The sequence below is a fragment of the Coturnix japonica genome, chromosome 1 (assembly GCF_054131305.1).
Source record: "Coturnix japonica strain WE chromosome 1, WE-NBRP24, whole genome shotgun sequence".
NCBI lineage: Eukaryota > Metazoa > Chordata > Aves > Galliformes > Phasianidae > Coturnix > Coturnix japonica.
In genome coordinates this window covers 44,718,637-44,740,565 of record NC_140663.1, presented here as the reverse complement: position 1 = coordinate 44,740,565, position 21,929 = coordinate 44,718,637, and the positions used below count along the sequence as shown (strand labels likewise).

The following is a 21,929-nucleotide window of genomic DNA, read 5'->3' as shown; positions in this document are numbered from 1 at the left end:
CAACTGCAAAAAAGACAGAACGCAGTTATCAGAAACAGAAACTGATAATGAAAGCAAAGGCTTTGTTATACCCATATAATAGCCTTGTAGTATCCTGACATCCTGAATAGTGCGTGTGGTTCTGGTCACTCTGTCAATAAAGAAATACAACAGATCAGGAAAAAATAACAGAAAGATCACAGAGATAAGAAGGAACATGAAGAGCTTCCATGTGAGAAGGGTGATAAGTATTTCGGAAGAGAGGTAACCGAAAGGGGACTGAGATCTACAAATCAAATATGGTGTGCATGAGGAATGATTCCTAGCCACTTTCAAGGAGGAGAAGCAAATAATGCAATCATCAGACTGCAGGTTAGAGATCTAAAATAAATCCACTTCTCTATGCAGCAAATAATTAGACAATAAAACTCAGTGCCAAGGGCGGCTGTGCTGGCCAAACGACAAGTCATTTCAACATCAGATCAGGCAAATTCATCAGGGACAGATGCGTCACTGGCTGTGCTGCAAGAAACAACCCCAGAGCTGTGACTGGTAGAGCAGACAGAAAACATCTAAACATCTCTCCACACACACCTGGTTTGTTACCCTCCTCCAAAGACAGCCGCTCCTGGCCATTGCTGGAGATGGCACACAGCAATGAAATGCTTTTGTACCTGCCCAGAATGGCAGCTCTGCAGACAGAGAGATTTGATTGTAAAATTCCCCAACGAACAGCAACGAAAGTCCCATGATTATTAAAAGGAATGCAGGCACCCAGAAGTATGCTATGAGGTTACACGCTTTTAAGATTCCTCATCTTGCCTCTAGAACAGGAAGGCTGAGCTCAACTGTAACACCATATAAAAGGGCTGAAATCTGATCTAAGCAATGAATTCATGTTCACTGCTCCATACAAGCCTAAGTGCCTCATTCACTTGGTAGAGTGATCAAGGGCTTAAATGTGCATGAACCTATGCTAGGAGATGAGACTGGAAAAAGGCTGAGAAATCAAGGGAGATATAAACCCTCCTTGCCTCTCAGGCAATGGAAAGAGAAAAAAAACAAATGAGATTAGGACTGAATGCAACAGAACTTGAGCAGACTTCAGATACTTCAGGAACACAGTAGAACTGATTCAGCAGAACTAATGAGCACCGCTAACTCAAAATGGCAATGGGAAAGCATATGTAATTTTAAATTAAGCAGGCTAAGTGTACTCCTTTGCAGGCAGTAAGTTCTGTGTTTTAAAAGGAATATTAATAGCCAGACCAGCATGCCCAAGCAGACCAGCAATGCCTCAGTCTTGTCTCCTTTGACAACAAAGTGCCACCCTGAACAAGAGAAACATTTCAGACCACTTATGAGTACAGGGATTTGAATTTGCTAAAGCATGCAAGTCTGTCTAAAAAAATTACACAGTTTATGTTATCTTGGCTATTCATTTGGGGATTTAAATGAGCAACAATAAATGCAATTTAGCTAAGAAAAGGTCTGAAAGATAGAAGAGACTTAAAAGAGGGAAAAGAAATTCAAATTTCCAAGCAGTGATCATGTGATAAGGAGATACGCGGCTTCAGGAACAGCACGCTCAGCAAGAGAGGGCATCTATTCCACTTGGATTTTCTGCCAGTCCTAGAGTTCTTTCCCAGCCATTCTGACTATGGGAAATATTTATTATGGGAATTATTTATGCAAGATAAATGGGAAGTTGGAAAGGGCCTGCAAAGACCACAACCCAACAGCTTCAAGGCCAACCAGAAGTTAAAGCGTATTACTAAGGGCATTTATCCAAATGCCTCTTGGACACTGACAGGCAAAGAGCAACCACTATGCTAGGAAGACTTGCCCAGTGTCTAACCACCCTTATGGTAAAGACTCAAGGAAATAACTCACTGAAGCAGACAATATTAGTGGCACATCAAAAACAACTGTACAGGTTTAAAAAGTAAGCTTTTGAGCAGGGCAAACTGTAAATGGAAAAGATTTTGACAAGAGATTAAATACCAGCACAACCTAGCAGGAAAACAAGGTGCAGAAGGATTCCACCCCTGCTAACAATTCAGTCTGTAACACTGCGCAGGAATAAGGCAATTGTCATCATCTATAACAATCGCTGCAAGCCGTCGTCATAAACAAAGCCCCACTGTGCAAAGATGCTTCTGTAATGCTGAGCAAAACGCTGGTGAAGGCAAAGGGGTGAAGTGGGAATGACGGGACCGGAGCAGAATCTGTCAGCAGCAGGCGGCACATCCCTTCGTGGCAGCAATCCCAGTAAGGAGGGCTTTGAAGAAATGCACAAAGGAAAACAAAGGCAAACACGCAGGTTCTTGAAAGTGACATACTTCATTTAGGGAAATAGAGGTTGCACTGGTGGGACACGGATCAGAAATTCTTGAAGGTAGATAAAGGAGAAGTACACAGGCAACTGCTGTAATGAGGAGTAATCTGAGGTGTAAGAAGGGGGAAGCAAGCAGATGAGTGCAAAAGAAGCAGGCACGCAAAAAGGATGGCTTAGAATTTTTTTAACAGTATTCCCAATGGATGTTTAGTCAGCAATAACAATTCTTAGATTCAGATCTTAAGAGCTGTTCCTCAGAGCAGAACACACATCACTGCTGGGTGAAAGGTACAACATGCACCTCACACATGCACTATCTCTCTCTAGGAAAATGAGAAGCCTGCAGAGCACACAAACACTGCTCTGTAGCTAAAGAGAGTGATGGGGAGATGGCAGCTCCTGGCAGCAAGGCCCCAAGGAACAGAGCCCAGTGTGCAGAAACACTCCCCAGGGCCACTGGTGGCTGCTGCCCAGGGGAAATGAATGCCCAGGAGTACATCTCCCTGTAGTGATGCGCTGTCACAGAACACACATGTTAGAAAAGGAAAAAAGCAGAAAAAAGCTGGAATGCAAGTTTATGAGTTCGAGCAAAGATAACCAGTCACAGACCATGCAAACAGAACAACTCAGTAGCAGGCATTGATGAAAAGACCTCAAATACAGAGGAGGTGTTCGATGTTAAAAGGAAAGAATCCTGCTGGCCAAAAATGTGAATGGGCTTAAAGAGAAATGTGTTAGTTCACTACTCAGTAATGACCAAAAAAAACCCAAACTACAAACAATGATGATGTATGTGCTGTTTAAACAGCTCATTACAATAACAACTGCTCTTCTCAAGTGAATTTATTTAAAAACATTGCAGAATAGCTGGCTGGCCAAAGACACACAGCACAGAGAAGACTCCAGTGAATGAGGCACAGTTCAGAAGTGGCAGCAAATATAAAGAGCAGCAAAAAGTCAAGGCCAGACAGCGTTCCAGTTGGATGGCACAAAGCGCTGGGGTGGTGGCACGAGTTCCTCTGAAGGACAGGCTGGATGTTCCACTGGAAAAAGAGCTGCTTTTGCCTATGGAGTGGTGTAGCTCCCCAAAACGTGAGTGGGGAAAAAATAAATAGACAGTGAACCACAGAATCATATTAACGAATCACAGAATGGCTTGAGTTGGAAGGGTCCTTAATGATCACCTAGTTCGACCCACCCTGCCACAGGCAAGGTTCCACCACTAGATCAGGCTGACCAGATAACAAAGATCTTTTGGCCTCAGGTCAGGACACTGCTGAACCATGATAAAAGCAATAATATCATCTAACTACTTGCAAGCTGCACTTTAAGTTTTACAAATCCATATAAGATCACAGAATCATTAAGGTTGGAAAAAACCACTAAGATCAAGTCCAATTATCACAGCTTATCCCCACCATGCCCACTGACCATGTCCCTCAGTGCCACATCCACACGGCTCTGGAACACCTCCAGGGATGGTGACTGCACCACCTCCCTGGGCAGCCTGTTCCAACAGGTACCAATCTATACCAAGATAAAAAGGACCGGTACAAACCGCAGAGTACCAGAAATAAATCACTGTGCGAGACCAAGAAGGAATTCCGTTTTCAGGTGAAGCAGAAATAGAAGGACAGGGGCAATTCTGGTTTTAGTTTATTTTACACAGGCACACCCTCTTCTCACTCCTTATTCCTCCATCTTCTGAAGGCTCTCACTCAAAAGCAGAAATGTAAGTCAGCAGTAAAGCATTCTTTGTCAGGCAGCATCAGAGACTCAGAACAGGTAACTTCTCTTTTGGCAGCACCCTTGGAGCTATTAGCCCAGAAAGCAGAATTTGTTGATAACTTCACCAAAACTCCTATTCCTTGGGGTCTGTCTCCACATGTTTATACTTAGTGGCATCGCTAAAGAGCCTGTATTCTTGCCAATCACAGCATGTGACACCGCAAAGGAAGGATAATTAAATTTGAGTACAGAAGAGTACATTACAAAATTCCTAAAGTATTTTCAAATACCTACAGTGGAGATAATGGAACCATAGTATAGGCACAGGCTCTGAAACAACCACAGCTCTCAAAACTAAGTACTTGACGTTGCCATGTCCTCTCTTTTTAGAGTCTCATACAGATCAGCACTACCTGCTAGAGAAAGCCCCCATTTCAGAAATTGTGGTGACTACACTGAAAAACAGATGAGATTTTGCTCTACCCAACAGGGTTATCATGCTCTATCTGCTGTAGCTTCCACAGAAATAAATAGGAGGCCTTACTTTCAGAGTGAGCTGGGTATTTTGCTATGGCAGAAAACACAAGAAATGACAAACGTGTTGACTTGCACTTCAGGGATTTAACTGTAAATCAGAGAAAAAAAATAGAAAGGTGCAAGAAATTGGAAAAATGTTACTTCTAGGTGAAGGCCACATAACCAGTTCTCACCTCCAACCTTTATTTTTTTATTAAATAGAAAGAAAGCTTAGGACATGGACAACTAGTTGACTGAGGTAAGACTTAAGTATTTAAGCTATGAGAATTTATGAAAGCAGCCCTCAGAAGATATATGCAACCTATTTATAACATTGCTAGCCTAGGTAGGGGAAAAAAAACCAGCACAGCTGGTGCATGCCAAGCACCAGTCTTGGGTAGTCACAGGTAAGTGTTACACTGTAAGGTGCTTTTACCAATGATTCAGGAAGTCTGAAGACAACTAGATCTACATGATACAGTCACAGTCTCAACACTACCGCAACTTCTAAAAGGAGCTGAAGCTATTTTAGTCCTTTTAACCGCAGCGAAATGCCTGCTTGAGGTTACTCAGGCTGGCACATCATGCTTTTCCCTGTAGCAGTGCTGACACTAAGAGTCAAGAAAGCTGGTCCAGCCAATAACAAGTAGATCAATAAAAACGTGGTGGAGGCAGCCTGCTGGCCAGACAAGCTCCCTCCATTATCTCAGACTCAGCGCAGTGGTGCCAGGAGAAGGGAAGGCACTGGGGAGAAGAATGGATTCTGGAGCCTGTGAGAGAGGGTAGGCTGAAGTTACCCCTGTATTTCCTAACTGTTCCACTGGCAGATCTGAACTAGCTAGTCAAGGATGCTCTCTTTTGTATCTTCTGTTGCAAAACATCAAGATTGCGTTGCACTTCTACCATCATCCTTCTTCCCATCTCCTTTCCACCTTATCTTATCCATGCCCTCCCCTCATCCTTCCCCTAACTTACCACACTACAGCAAAAAGTATTGAGAACTTCTCCACTAGAAATGGTTATTTCATCAATTTAGCAAGGGATTTTGAAAAAGCCTTCAGTTGGAACAAAGAATGGACTAAGGCAATCTATGAGGCTGTAGGAAGAGAAGCTAGAGATACTGAGAGCACAACTGGAAACTTCAGTAGGCTATTTGAGGAAGACTGTTGTTTTACAAGTTCTCCCAGTGGGAGGGCATCTAAAGCCAGACTCTGTGTCTTAGGTCCAGGCTGTACCGCTTTGATCATTTGCTCCAAATCCTGTTCCTATCTCCCTTCCTGGCTCTACACAGCAGTTGGTTTCCCTCAACAGCTCATTCCTACATCAAGATTCACACCCCCATATTCCCCAAGCAACTCCGTGCCCCCAACTCCAGCTACATGCCTTCTCAACATGGCTCAATCCCCTTACGCTCACCCATAGCTTCAGCAACACAAGACTGCTGTTAAATGCTAATTACTTACTAATGAAAACTAATCATGCAATTAAACTTTAATCACTAAGCAGCTGGCTGAGATCCAACCCTTAACAATGAAGGTTCATTAATAACTTTTCTCCAAGTGCTTTACCCATGAAGACTATTCTGTACTTCACACGGAGTCCATGAGTGTGCATGAAATTCTGATGCAAAAATATTTCTTCTGGTAAGAAAATGAAAACTAACCACAAAATAAACCTGTCAGAACACAATTTAAAGAACAGCACCAAAAGGTGAAAATATGGCTTTAAGGTGCAAGCAGCCCTGACCTCGCTCCTGTCTTCCCCCACATCCTCAGGCAACGTGTGCGATACAGACAGGGAGCAGCTCTTCTCTCTGATTCTTTTATCTTCAGAGTAACGTTCAAAGCAAAAACTGTCTTCTGAAGAGTTTTAATTTTTGCTATAGTTTCTAAAATTATTACAAGAATCCTCACCATAGTTTTATTTTTACTCAGCACTTCCAGAGAAATTAATCTAAACCCTTTCAGAATACATTTCTCTAATTAAATAGTATATTTGGGTTATATAACTGGGTTTATAATGGACAGATGAAAATGACTCTTTTCAAAGATAAGTTTTTAAATTGCTGTATCATAATAAATAAAATCACATCACCTTCTGAAAGTTTCTGTTATGACCCTACACCATTCCCATCCCACCCCAAAGCTTCTATAGCTAAGTATTGGGTTTGCTGTGTAGTGTCTGAAGAGCTTTCCTTTCCTCTGAAGAGTACAACAGTAGTACAGCTGAAACATTATTTTGCTTACTCAGCAATTAAAGGGTTCAGAATTTGGTTTATGTTTAAAATTAAAATATTTTAAATAAAAATCCTTATTAAAGATATATAGTATTTTCTAACAAAGTTATGAATTTCTGCATTTTCTGTGCTGAAAAGGCACAAATCGATTGCATTCTCTTGCTATTGAGAATTTAGCAAGAGTTTGGCATCTCGACATTAACACAAGTGACTTAAATCACACAAAAAAGACTCTGTGAGTTTGTGGATAGCCAGACAAAAGCTCGGAAGGTTTTGCTAAGAAAACTCCAGCATGGAGATTTACACACACATCTGGAAGAGCTTCTTAAAAATACATTCAAGTAAGGCATATTTCTAAGAGAAGGCCACACAGATCTTGAGAATCCCTGATGCACAATAGAAAGGCCACAAGTGTGGAATGAGGAAGTTGTATTCTACATTCAAAAGTTTCTAGTGCTCCTGGCTACAGCTAACAGAAGAGCTTAAACATCCTATTATTTCCCAATGCACCACTGTCAGTAAATCTATTCCTTCCTTTGCCTACTCAACATGCTAGACAAGTAAGATATGAACCCACATGTAAGCACGTACACAACGCCCATACTATATGATAAATGAATGGCAAAAGAGTCTGCCAAAGATGCACAAAAATTACTTTCCTGTACACAACTCTTCATCTTCTCTCTTTCCTCTCTTTCCAACATGGTCTTTAGGTTTGAGAGCTCAAGTAAACCACATTTCATGGCAACCACAATCCACAGTCACCTATTTGTTGCAACCATATTACCCAATTACTACTCGTGATAAAGGAAAGCAAGTTTTATCTCCCCAAACGTAATTAATGGCTTTCAATCACTCCAAACATTGAAATACATGCATCAGAAGTGCAGGTGTAGGTTCTGTCTGCTCACGGCTTCAGCAGCTAAGGACTGTGATAGCAACACAGAGCTGTTGTGAGCTCCACAGCACTATTCATTCACACCTGCAGGTTCCTACCACAGGTAGGCAGTGAACTGAGATACAACAGGGGCTCTACCAGGCTCTCATCTCTGTGGATGCACACTCACGCACAACAGGAGTCACGACAGCACAGTCAGTTTCAGTAGCACAGCAGATGGCAATGCTTTTCTGAGAAAACTGAAACAGAAATTTGCTATTCAGCCTGTCTTTCAGAATTTCTTCTCAACCAGAAATTCCACGCTTCCTTGTTTTTATAACACTGCAGAAGAATACCAAGGATGCAGCCATTTACTGAGGAATTAAATATTAGATTAATCATTCTAAGGACTGCCTTCAATAAAGAACAAACCTGTTCTCAGTTCAAGTAGGGCTGTCACCCACCGGCTCAGGCTGCCCCAGGCCCCATCCAATCTGGCACTCCTAGGGATGGGGCACCCACAGCTTCCCTGGGAAGTCCATAAATGAGAACCAAGAACTCAAACACTCTAGGGGCAACGGGAGAATGTGCCTCGAGATTCCATGGCAGTCATCTCTTGTGCGGTCACAGCAGCTGCTGACAGAGTAACAGGCAACGTTCCACATCCTCCCCTTTTTCAACCACTGCTTACAGGTAGTTTTACATTTGTTACCAGTTTCCCCTCTTTTCACCTCCACATCAGAAAATCCACCAGCTCCAGTGTCACTTCTTCCTACTCCAGAAATTTTTTCCTTATTGTTACAAGTGCAGATATAAGACGCACAGGTTTTCCTTCTTGCGCTTGTCAGGCACGCAGCCTCTGAAGCTGATCATTACTTCAGCTGAACCCTGACCTGATGTAGAACTTCACTCAACGTTTTTTTTTGATAGAATTTCAGCAAAGAAAAATTATGGAAAAACGTGCAGAACATGATTTTTTTAATTTTTTTTTTTTAATCTAGAAAGGATAACGAATAAGAGAACAACATTCATCTCTCAACACCCCAAAACAGTAACACTGTACAACTAAAACACTTGTAAGCAGTGGAGTCCATTTTGTGCTCGTGCAATGCAAAGTTACAGCTACCAGTGGAAAGGCCCTGACCAGTCAGACAGAGCCCACAGTTCAGGGAGTATAAGCTGATTGGAAATGGCTGATCTGACAGAATGGACTCCCCTGTCTTATTTGGTCTTCTGATCAATTAACATCCTAAAGATCAGCCCATTGCACCAATGTGTAACTGGCCAGTTACTACAAGGGAGACAATAAGGAACAAACAGCTTTCAAAGACGATGAAGCAGGATCCTCCTCCTGGCAGCAGCTCTCTCCTAGCCTGGCTTAGGGACAACAAAGCACACCTGCTCCCGATGAGACATCCAAAATAAAACTGACGCCTTCAGACCACTGGCACTGTGCTATTTAGGTTTCTGGGACTAGAAACTGTTTTGCCAGAGGTAGTTAACCTTCCCCAGTTTTCTCAGTTTGTACTGAACTGCCAGCTGAGGCATCTCGGTAGCTATGAGTTAGAAACCTTTCAAAAGCAATTACTTGGGGCGCACAGCAACGTTTCTGTCAGGCTTTGGTTCCTCGAACTGGAGAATACAGATAGCTTACAGTGATCTCACTAAGGACCTTCGGTTACCCAACTTACAGCTAGGATCCCAGAAGGCAGAGGCTCACAAATGAAATTAGTTCTGTGAATGCAACAGAGTAAATATCACATGTATGCAACCCTTATTTCCTTTATGACACAGATTTCTCCAGACAGGTACTTGCTAAGATCAGCTTGCAGGAGTCTGAAGTGATCCAGAACAACTTTTCTGTTCTTATATTCCGAGAATGAAGACCATCCATTCTTACAAACACTGTATCTGCTGAGGGCTTATGCAGCTTCCTAATTTTGCCAGCTTCAAAGTAAGCAAAACTTCAGTTTCTCAAGAGGTGAGATGCAAAACCAAACTAAGACATAGGAAGAATACAGATAGACTGTATCTTACTAAGTAAGGCTAGGAATCCTTAAATAGTCTCTGCTGCATTAAGACTTGCCTCAAGGTTCTCGATACCACAAAGCAAAGATACTATCCTCTAATGACTGACTTTAACACCACGGTGTCTGATCACCTTCAATATTTGAAAGCAAATACTCTATAGGTGATAGGTCCATCCACCCTAGAGAGACAGCAATTTCTCAGGTAAGAATTCTTTAGCTCTCAAACCAAAAATGTCTAATAGAAGAATGCCAGTTAGCGCCCTTACTATGGTCTAACAATGAGTATTAAGAAGGAACAAAACTGCTTGGCAGGTGAGTCCATCTGCAGAGACATCTAATTTAAAGCTCAGTATAAGAAAGATTAAGACATTCTGCATCTAAAGCAGTCCCATTCATCTAATGAGCACTTTGTGATCTTGGAAACAATAACCCCACTGGAGTACACAGAAGTGCCTTTTTGTTTTATTTGGCTTTGAGGAACACTGCTTAGTAAACCACCTAGATAATGCCTTCAACATCATTTTAGTCTAGGGTGAAATCAAGCTTTAAGGAAAGCTCAAAGATCAAGAAAGGCATTTCGGTTTGATGAAAGCTTTCTCATTTCAAATTCTCCCAGAGCATCTGGTACAACTAGATCTCTGAGAAACCTCACACACATTTAAACTTTCTTCGAATTGACTACGGGGCTGCTCTCCAAAAGCAGCCATGAGCCACAGATATTTATTCATAAAAGCAACAGAAGAAGATTTAACACAGCAAGAGAAACACTTCAAATTCTTTGCTGACTCTGGAAGGCAAAGAAGAATCAGAGGTGTCTGAAAAAAATCTGTAATAAGCTCCCACGGAAGCAAGGAGAGTTGGTGTGAGAAGAACAAACACAGGATGAGTTACCTAGGCCACTATCATGGCTTACGGCCTTGGACCAGAGTGAATTACATACATATGAGGTGCTCACTCCAGCCTCATAACCCCTTCATATGTCCTAAGAAAATGTCTTTCTCTTTCCAGACCAAATTACCAAATGCTTCTGCCCCCATTACCTCCTCTTTCCTGCCAGTGAATAACTTTATGGTTTGCATATCTGCTTTTTCAGGACATACACACACCAATGAACTGCAAGTCAGCTGAAAGAAAAGGAAAATGCACCTGCAAAGCAAGAAAGATGTATGAAAAGAGTATATGCAACAAGCATAGGAAATCAGTTGTCGGAGACAGAAGGCAGTCCTCAGGGAGCAGGGCAGCAGAGAGCTGAGTTCAACATAGCCTTTCTACTGCCTGAGGAAGGCTTGTGGCAGGTACACCTCTGATATCCTGACTGCCAGCCCTATGCTGTGTGTAACCCTCTCCAGAATGAGAGGGAGAAGGACACAGCTTCCAGAGAATGCAGCACTACAATTTGCTACAGTAGAATAAAAAGGTTAAGGAAAAAATATGGACAGGAACTTAAACAACAACGAATAAAAAACTCACAAAGGAAAAAAAACACCTGAATTTCACTACTTGTGATAGAAGCGAAGAGAAAGATGGATTACTTTTACCAATGAAATGAAGAAGTGCCAAGCTTTCAGTTATAATATTTATTACTGTGTTTGCATAAGACAGAACACAGTATGGTACACACAAATGGCCTGCATCTTTAAAGGTCCACGACCCCCAAAGAACAGTGGTGAGCACTGAATACATACTGCATCTCACACACCAACAGTAAGCAGTATTTCCTACAGCCTTAAATAAGAAGAACTACAATTCTGAGAAGGTTTTTGCTGCTCAGATTCACCAAGCCAGAACAAGATGGCAGACGATGGATTAAGGACGATGTATATTCAAAAGCAGTACCTGAAGCTAGAGTCTCAGACCTCACCATGAATTCAAAAGCCATCTTTAAGCTTCTGACAGAACAAAACAGATCTGGAGCAAAGATGGTTTTTAAGACTGGAATAAAGTAAGCGGATTACCAGAAGTTACCCAAAGATATGGCACTCTAGGACTGGGGGGGGGGGGAAAGCATAGACAGAACCTTAGCAAACCACACAAGAAGTTGCAAGTAATGAACAACCACCTCTGCAAAGCCAGTGGAGAGAAAACCAGGTAATCAAAAGAGGACGCAGACAGGAAACAAGGTGGAACAACACTCAGAGAGCAGCACAGCTGATAGCGACAAACGTAGCTGACAGAGAAAGGAAAATGAAGGACTGGATTTGAACCTTAGCTAGGAAGAGATCACAGTAAACACTGATTACAATTGTAGTAGAGCACAATCGAAGTCAAAGTGGAGGAGGACAAGCACACCAGAGAACGCATTTAAAGAATTCTGAGATGAAAAAGGGAAAGGAAATGAAGAGGTAGCTGCAAAAGCAAGAGAGGCCACAGGCATTTTGTACGCTTCTTTTAAAGATGTGGAACACTTGTGTCTACAGGTCACTATGCGGAAAAAACCCTCAGAGCTGAGTGAGTGATTAAAGGAAAAAGGCAAGAGGGAAAGGCCAACAAGTTCAAGAGAGATAAGGGGATATTATTGTACGATGCCATAAAGGCAAGTGAAAGGGTTAAAGGAGTGCAAAATGCCACTTGTGACAAGGAGATGATCCTAACAGTTGAAGAAAGTGATAAAGAATAGGCCAAAGTGTACTCGCTCAGAAAATCACCACAATCCCATATGGAAAAGAAACAACATGTTGAACAACATGCAACAACCATGTAAAAACACATTTGACAGTGGGATACTATTTGCCAAGTCTGCTTAGATCTATTGGTACAGCCATGATGTTCTGTTGGCCACAAACCCTTTGGAAGGGTTCAAGAATTTGAGAAGGCATCTGCCATTGGAAAAACAAGAATCATAAATGGCAGGACACACCTTGAGATGAGGAAAAAGGGAAATATGCTAGAGAGATCCAAACTGAAAATACCGGTGAACTGCAAGACACATGAAAGGACAGTTACATTAAAACAGAATCCAAATGACGCTGGAGATCCTGAAAGAAACCTTACGATTATCAGAGATAAGAAATTTAGCACACAAACACTACTGGGTGAAAAGCAAATGAAATTAACTGACTTTATTTAATGAGAAGCTAGAAACAGGAATGCAGGCCAAATCAAGTTAGGGCGAAGAAGTATGTAATTACTGTCAAAGAACAGAGAGCAAAAAGGCAGAACAAGCCAGGAATCAAACCTGCAGAGGAGAGCTCGGGAGGCGGCAATGAGCTGCACATAAGAATGCAGAGAGAAGATAAAAAACTAGATCCCAACACCGCTTAGGAAAAAAAGAAAGAGAATCTGAAGGCAGTGGGGAAAAAGCAGTCTAGCATCTCATGCATGGTCTGGTCCAGGTCAGAAAGTATAAAGAGGGTAAGCATAAATAAAGGCACGTGGCACACTGACAATGGCAAGGAAAGTCAAATCAGATATGGTTCTAAAGTGCCAGCTTCAGTCTCAGATAATCAATTATGAGTGTGTCTCCATCCACAACCAGGTGACACTGAATAAAACTCTTTGTCCCTGCTTTGATTTTACATTTCTCCTCATTCATTGTGTACTTGCACTTTGGAGAATGCCAGTTATCAGTATAATAATACTATAATTCGTACAGAACTCATCAACAGTCAAGCCGCCCAAGTTCCAGTCAATTTACAGACTTCTATGTCATTCCACTTTATCGACCTTAATTTGCAGGAACCACGTAATACATATTATAGTCAAAAAATAAATCATTAGGATTTGAAGGGACCTCTGCAGATGTGTGGTCTAAACTCCTGCCTGAAGCAGGGCTAATTTTGAAGCTACCTTAAATTTCACCAGTAGAGTGAGTTGCTTTAGGACCTTGGGGTTGCATAAATGCGACTGAACAAGAACAGATAATCCACAACTTGCGCTGTTCCCCACCCCCAACTCCCAACCCCAGAGCTGACCACTTTCACTGAAATTTCTTTTTTTTGCTCGATATTGAATTGGAATTTCCCCTGCTGCAACCTGTGTCTGCTGTGATTTGTTCTTCCATTGCACAACTCCAGGAGCAGCCCTGGAGAGCATTAATACCTAATAGGACAGATAAAGAAAAGAAGGTCTCTGCAGTCACAAGAAAACTTCTGGACATCTGGATCTGTTAGCAGGAGACACGCGTCCAGGCTTTTGAGGCTCTAAAACTCTGGCTGATCAGGTAGGTGTGGTAGAGATCTAAAGAAGGCCATCTGAAGGGCATCACTGGAGATTTACTTAGAGATGAAAGATTAGCATTTAAGATGAGAGAACAAAAAGGAACACAACATTTCAAATGGTTTGCTTAATGCAAACAATCAAAGAAAAAAATAAAAGGCACAGTAAATTTCAGTACTCACCATCTCTCTTGCAATCTCCACAGCTTCCTGCAGCCCATAGAGCCTGCCACAGACCAGGTAGATCCCATTGGCCCAGAGAATACAACCCTCATGGACCCAAAATTCATTGCTGTCAAGAGGTAGTTCAGGAATTTGTAACTCCAGCTCAGTGCCACCTTCCGAAGTGGGCATAGAGGGCTTTGAGTCCGAAGGAGTCTTTTCACCACCACTGCCACCTTCAGTGGTTGCTTTTTTACAAGAAGCTCCCCTTGAAAGTGACCGAGAGGCTCCACTACAGTCCTCAGAGCGGTGCCGCCTCTTAAAGCGGGGATGAGCAGCGAGGCTTCTTTGTTCCTTCTGTTGTTGCTGTTCCTCCTCCTCCTCTGTATCTGTCTTGGAACCATTAGAAGCACTTTTGTGCCGTACCTTGACCTTGCTCTGCATTTCTGTGGCCCTCTTTGGAGGTGGGTTCTTGGGCAAGGTGGCTGCGTAATCCTGGGGGTAGAAAGGACCAAAGAGGTCACCCATGTTACGATAGCTGGCCCATTTGCCACACAGGCAGCAAACCAGATGCCCCAAGACAGAAGACTCTGTTACTACAGGGCCCTGCAGCATGAAAGTTGAGGTGGGCAGCACTTTGCTCTCCACATTGCTAGGAGGGGGTGTTGAAGACCTTTGTCCTTTCCGACCCCTCACCAATTTGTTCTGCTCCTCTTCCTCCGCATTAATGATTGTGCACACAGCTCCTAATTCACACTTGTTTACCACATGAATGTAAGGGAAAAAGGATTTATTCTTGGAGTCAGTTTTATCCACAGCCTGGGTAGCATATTTGAGCTTGATTTCTGGCTCTTGAGGCTCCACAATTGGAGCGGCCCGTCTAGGCTTCCGCTTCCGTGGCTGTGCTGCAGGTTTTCGCCTCTCCCTCCTTTGCCTCTTAGGTTTTGGCTCACCACCAGCAGCCCCTTCTGAAGACTGCGAAGGTACAGGTGGAGGTGGTGGGGGTGGTGGCAGTTGCTGCTGCTGTTGTTGCTTCTTTTGCTTGTTCACACTCCCAATTGGTCTCCCCTTTTTCTTTCCAGAAGGAAAATATCCCTTTGGAGGGAAGCCATCTGGCTTGGGTGAAATGTTTGTCACATCTCCATCTTTTTCCTCAGACTTTGGGTTTGGTTCAGAAGTAAACGCATTGGAAGGGGAAATTGTTTTTGAGTCTGGAAAGGTCAAAGTTCCAGCTCCGCTTATGGATCCATCAGACCTCCCCTGACCACCTGACTTCTGAGGAGGTGGTGCTGCACTGGATCCTGTCCCTTCTTTACCAACACTGGCAGTTTCAGGGCTGTCTTTCTTGGTTTTATCATCCTCGTTGCCTTGCCACTCTTCTGAGGATCGCGCAAGAGTTATTTCACTAGCTGCATCCTGGCTTGCTGACCCTGCTTGATCTGACAACATCTCTCCTTTTCTCTTCTCAGCCTCTGGCCCATGTGCAGACACGCTTCCTCCCTCAGGTCCACTCTTAAGGGACAGGATGTCATCAAGAGTGACGGTATCTGCACCAGTTTCAGCACTGTTGGTGGAAACACTTCTCCGAATATTAGGAGATGTGATTTTTTGAACAATTGCTTCCAGTTTTAATCCTCGCCCCTTTCTTGGGGGCAATATTTTGGTCTTAGCCGGGCTCGTGAGGGAAACAGCAGGACAGTTCCTACCATCAGGACTTGGCAGATCCTTGAAGGAATCTCCCTTTGCAACTGGTTTGCCAACATCTTGGCTTAGAGATGAATGGGCATAGGAGTTGTATGTCTTATCAGCTCCTTCTTTTGTTGACGTCATCATTCGCCCTTTATCTTCGCTGCCGCTGTTTTTCATATCCTGTGGCTGTCTTTTGGTAGGAATAGGAGAGATGAAAGAACGGACTCTCCTCCTCATAATTAAGGGATTTTGAGGAGACTGGTCTTCGTGGCCAGGGAGCCTGAGCATGGCATTGCTAGGCTTGGGCAAATCCGTAGATTCCTCTCGTCTGTGCCCATCGCTTTCTTGGGGGCAAAATCTTTTTTGGTTGGCTGCTCCAAGAGGGCCACTGCTTTTGGCAGGTGAAGTCTGCCGAGAGAGGTCCCAACCAGATTCATGTGGCTGCAGTTTCTGGCTACCGTGTTTCAGGTCGGTGCACTTGCCCTGCACACTGTCGCTTCCCATAATGCAGCGCCCAGGATCCTGGCTTCCAGTATCATGGTAAGAACTACCCTGAAGGTACATCATTCCATCCTTATCATTTTTCAAGGGACTCCTTACTCTGTCCAAAAACTGCTGTTGTCTTGGGCTCTTCCTGGCTCCTTCCTGCCTGTGCTGAGCTGCAGCAATCACACCCTGAGCAGCGCTGCTTGCCCAATCTTTGTATTCTTCTTGCTGTTGCTGGTATAGCTGTCTCTTGTAATGATATTGGGAATTTAAACTCTGGTTAGGGTCACCAAAAGGATGAGGCCTAGCATTTGCATGATACGCTGCAGCCAAAGATGAGCCTTCTGAGTTCTGAGGGTAGCCAGAATGCAAGGAACCCCTGTTAACTCTTTCAGATAGCGTCATGTGTGGGTTCATGTGATGCAGATCTGCTCCTGGGCCTCTGCTTCTGCCCGGTGACATTTTCAGCTTATCAGCGAGATCCTGAAATTGAGAAGGTGATTTACCCCTGCTGCTTCCAGTTCTGCCAGGTGCTCGTCTCAGCTGTGTTGATCTGCTCTCCTGCTGGGGAATGTAGTCTGGAGCAGAATCGGAGACCGCAGCTCCAGGGCTAGCATTGCCTCGGAAAGACTCATGCTTGATGCCAGCAGAATGACAATGGTCTCCTGTCTTTTTATTATTAAGACTAACTGAGCTCTTTGACTGTTCAAACTCTTCTTCTTTTATTTGCCCACTGTGAGCTTTCATCTTTGTTTCCATGGATACTAAACCACCAGGGAGTATTACTGACTGGCTTAAGCCAGGGGCAAGACGTTCACTCCTTCCACTTCTGCCCTCAGGACCCATGTGCCCCATTGGGTGAGGACCAGGATCTCTGACAAGTTGCCTTAATGGAGATATGTCACAGATCACTGATCTCCTCTCCGAGAGTGCTCCCCCTTCATGAGAAGACTGAGACTCCATCTCAAACTTTCTAGCAATAGGGTAATCAGCTAAATTTATCTGCTTCATGTCAGGGGCTGCGCTGCTGGACTTCCTGTCCCAGGGGCCCCAATGAGGGCCCTCCAGGAGAGACCCCATACTTTTATTTAAGAGGCCTCTATTCGTCAATTCATTGGCTTGACTAATTAAAATATTGGGCCTCATGGCTCCCTCCAAACTCCCAGCCATCCCAGAATGTTCCTGTGCATTCCTAGAATACCTCCTGTCTGGATGATGGTGGTAACCCTGTAAGACCTCCTGTAGGAGGCTAGGAAACTTCTCATTCCTACCTTTGCGCTCACTGTGTCCTGGAAAATCCCCTTTTTCTTGACCAGAAGGATACTGTGGAAAACCACCAACGTTTCTCTGTATGCCAGCTGCTATGTTATCTTTGTAACTGTATCTTAAACTGCCAGGAGATTTGGAAGGTTCTGTTCTCACAGGAAAATTTGACCCAACAACTGCATTGCTGGGCTGACTGTTTCCCTCTCCATTGTGGTTAGTGTTATCTCCGCCTTTGCTCCCCTTAGCACCTCCTTGAGCTTCTGGCTGTGGCCCTGCGTGGCCAGCTTCCTTCGCTCCACTAGCACTAACTGGTGTCTGAGTGGCTGTGGAAACATCATCTTGTGCAGGTTTCTCTTGTCCACCTGACTTTTCTACTCTACCTGCCATAGCCTCCCGGGAGACAATCACTCCAACTGCCTTTTCATTCACTTTGGGGGCATTTTCCACTGCCACCACAGCTTCCTTCCCATCAGGGGAGGCCACATCTTCCCTAGCTGCAGGGCTGGTGCTGAGTTTTGAGGGCTCACTTTGGGAGCCTTGTGCTGGTGAGGAGTTAGATCTTTCTAAGTTGCCTCCTTTGTAGGTAGTGTCTGAGCTTGTACTCTGGCCACTCAGCTGTCTCACCCTTTCCCCATGATCCTCTGAACTACTGGAACAGCCACCATCAAGGGACTCTGCCAGGGGGGACTTGAGCTGCTCCTCTGCCTGGGAAGAGCCTTCTGAATTTGTGCAGCTGTCAGCCTTCTTTGAAGAGGATGACCTTTTGGAACTTTTTTTCTGAGGTGCCAAGGCATCTGAAAGCAACATGTGCTGGACTGTGTTGGGCAGATTGGCCACTTGAGAACTTAGAGCACTCAGACTACTCAGCCCTGGATCTGTGAGCCTTTTTTCCTGCAGTCCTTCCAGCCCAAACCCCTTGAATCCCCCTGCATGAGCATTGGGACTTGGCATCATAGATGGTGTAGGACTAAGCTGAGGCATCATCTGCAGGATTCGGTTTCTAGAACCCATGGACATGTTGCCTTGCCCACACTGGAGATTTTCTCCACCTGGCATGAGAGGAGAAGGGGTGGAGCTGCAGCTCGGAGACTGAACCACAGATGCAGCAGGAGATGGATTAGAGATTGGACTGAAGTTTTGGTGAAACTGCATCGGTGACCTTACAGGAACTTCAGTCTGGCTGTACTGTCCCACTTGACTTTGAAGAGAGAGCTTGGAGGCAGCATTTGAATACTGCATTACATGCTGGGGTGGGTGCTGCTGCTGCTGCCCCTGCTGCCCACTTTGGGGCAGCTTAGACTGCTCAAAGCTTTTCATTGGTTGAGTCTGAAAGTTGTAGTTTGACTGGGACCCATATGCCTGCGCACTGGAACCCACGGCATGGCCTTCATACTGTGACCCAGAATTCACGCTGTAGCTTCCATCATAATTCTGTCCTGACTGGCCAAAACGCTGTGGGGAGGGGAAAGAGGAGGACGAGGACGACGAAGGTGGCTGATAGTGTTGGCTGTACTGACCCACTCGTAACTGGTACCCAGAAGCAGAGGAAGGCAGGGTGGATGGACGCTGCATTGGCTGCAAGTGCGAGGTGCTAGAAGCAGACTGGCTGGAAGCCTGGGGTAAAGGCTGATGAGACTGATAGATCTGCTGTCTCAGCTGTTGTACCTGCTGCTGCTGCTGGCTAGAAGCCTGCTGCTGATACTGAGCACTCCCTGGAGAGAAAGGACCAGTATAATCCTGCTGATAGTGGGATACGCCCCCAAGGGTCGAATGCTGTGTTTGAAATTGGCCCACGTGTCCCTCACTCCCATACTGACTCCCAAAGCTACTCCCTTGAGGGGGCCCATAGCTCTGTACCGGTCCAGAAGGCCTGCGCTGAGGCGGCTGCTGCCCTCCTGACGCCACTGGATCTTTGTTGGTAGCCATATAGTAAAACTCTCCTGCTTCTTTTCTGAAACCTTGGTAGCTCTGATGGCCAGAGCTCTCACCAGGCATCGCTGTAGAGGCTCCTGCTGCTCCACGACGTCCACTGCTAGTACCTCCTCCGAAGCTCTGGAACATCTGGGCCTGCTGGCGCGGGCTGAACTCCTCCAGTCGGGACGAGCCGTGCACTTCCTGCGGGTAGCTCTGCTGGTTTCCGTGGTAACTACTTTGCTCCCGAAAGGACTGCATGCTGTTTAGCAGCAGAGCAACAGCTCGAAAGCCCTCCTAAAGTGGGGACAAAAAGAAAGAAACAGGTATAGCATCTGTATGTCCCATTCACATCAACAGCACTGCCCAATTCCACTGTTTTAACAGCAATCAAAATCGAGCGCGTCTCCTGCACTAATTTCTATCTCTCCACTTGCACCTTCCAGTCATTCTAGGTAGCAAAAGGAATCATTGCCTTCCAAGAAAAAACAAGTCTGTAGCCTACTACCAGCTGGAACATATTTTCAGCTTTAGTATTTTCTGCAGTCAGTCACTAACTGGGTCTATTTATATGGAAAACAACCTTCCAGTAGCATTTTGTTAAGCAGGAGAGCGATCCTATTCCTTCAGCTATTTTGCTAACACAAGATTTTAAAAGAGAATTAACTCTATGAACCATGTAACAGACTCAAGCCACCTTCGGATCTACACCGTAGGAACAATGTCCAAAAGCCCACCTTCCACTGCAAGATCTCAACTAGAATACAGTCAACATACAACCCAACAAAGCCCCAACAAAATATTCCAGTGAAAAGGCAAACATGAATCCGTGAAAAATCAGGCACCAGCACACCGAAAGACATCTGCTTCATACTGCACTCCTAACTGCTCCAATGACAATGGCAATTGTTCTGCAGTATGAAGAGTCAGAACCAGCCCACCCTTTTGAACAAGTGGGCCTATGCTTCATCTTCAGGACTTTTACATTACCTTGACTGAAACTTAACTCATCAAAAAACCCAGAACATGTGTGTTACCCATGTCTACATAATCAACCCCAAAGCAAATGAACTTCAGGAAGGCTCTCCTACATGCTTCCATTTGCTAACCAGTATGTATAACCACTATTCACCCTCAAGGACTGGGCAGCAGCTGCAGTATTGTACAGGTATCCAGGGTAGGCCCTCAAAAGCTTGAGGCACCACTACAGTCATGAAGAAAGTCAAGTAATCTAGCTATGTGCATACACTGCTGGTTGGTTTGTTTAATTCTGCAAGGAAAAAAAGCACAATTAAAAACCACAGAAAGATGAAAAAACCCGCGTTGTATCTGGAAGACTGTACAGCTTTCCCTTCCAGTAAACAAACCAGTTAAAACCACGTGGAGAGATTGCTGTCTTCAAACATTAAGCCAACGTTCATGCTTTTCCACGAAACAAAACTCCTCAAATGTGAGACTTCCTGGAACATTTGCCTTCATTATGCCTTCTCATACTGTCAGGTTATGTACTTGTCAAATCCAATAGAACACACTCAGAATTCAAGTTTTGGTCAAGTACAAGATCACCAAAGAGTCGCAAGAATAGAGACGTACAAACAACAAGATGTAGACTATGCGCGACATCACACTCTTTTCCCACCTGCCTCTTCACCTTCTGAGTCCTTCAGAAAAATAGCCTGGTTTTATTTGGGTTACTACTCTCCTCTACAATCCCTTTCCACTAACTCAGGAAGGCAAAAAAGCCGCTAACTCAAAAAAGTGACAATGTTTTTTTTTTTTTCTTAGTTGGTTTTTGTTTTGACCTTGCAGTTTATCTTGACAAATAAAATGGTTTGGTCAGATTAACAGCCCACGCCCTAAGTAAATGCTCTGCTCTCAGTTCTCCTTCAGCACAACACATCTTTTTGGTATCTCCCAAGCAGCCTGAATAACACATCCAGCAGGATAAATGCCAAGGGTTTGGGGGGGGGGAGGGGAGGAAGGGGGAGAAGAAAGGCATTTCATTAATAATAGGAATTTAAAAAAATAGGCAGAGCCTGACTCCATTACATCATCAATAACTTAATACCTATAGCACACTTGCTGCCATTAATTTACTATAAATACAGGACTATTAGAATTCCTATTGTAATAACATTTCTTTAAGGTAACAGCACTATTAAGTGCACAGATCTAAGTGCTGACTTCTCAGCAAAACCACCAAGGAGAATTCCACAGGTAAGCTCTGTTAACAGAACACATTCAGGCAGATGAGGAAGCCTTCAAAGCCCACGTGGATCCACAGGAAACGAGATATGTATTAATTTGACTAAAATTTTACCAGAAGCTCTTAAACAGCTTAGAATCTCAGAATCATGAAGGTTGGAAAAGACCATTATGATCATCCAGTCCAACCCATCCCCACCCACCATGTCCTCAGCGCCACATCCACACGGTTCTGGAACACCTCCAGGGATGGTGACTGCACCACCTCCCTGGGCAGCCTGTGCCACTGCAGCACTGCTCTTACTAAGAAGCTCTTCCTAAAATCCAACCCGAACCTCCCTCGGCACAACTT

General features: G+C 44.3%; 1 protein-coding gene across 10 annotated transcripts in view; it reads right to left on the bottom strand.

Moving 5' to 3' along the window:
• TCF20 (transcription factor 20) overlaps positions 1-21,929 on the bottom strand; it is a 109,742-nt gene that overhangs the window by 22,563 nt on the left and 65,250 nt on the right. For 9 of the 10 annotated variants that reach the window (XM_015861459.3, XM_085516222.1, XM_015861464.3 and 6 more), the window contains one exon: positions 14,042-19,669. In XM_015861459.3, coding sequence (XP_015716945.2) covers positions 14,042-19,633 — 5,592 coding nt within the window. In that variant the 5' untranslated portion in view covers positions 19,634-19,669. Of the gene's footprint in view, positions 1-14,041; positions 19,670-21,929 lie in introns of those variants that run through there. The other variant, XM_085516229.1, reaches the window with a different exon arrangement.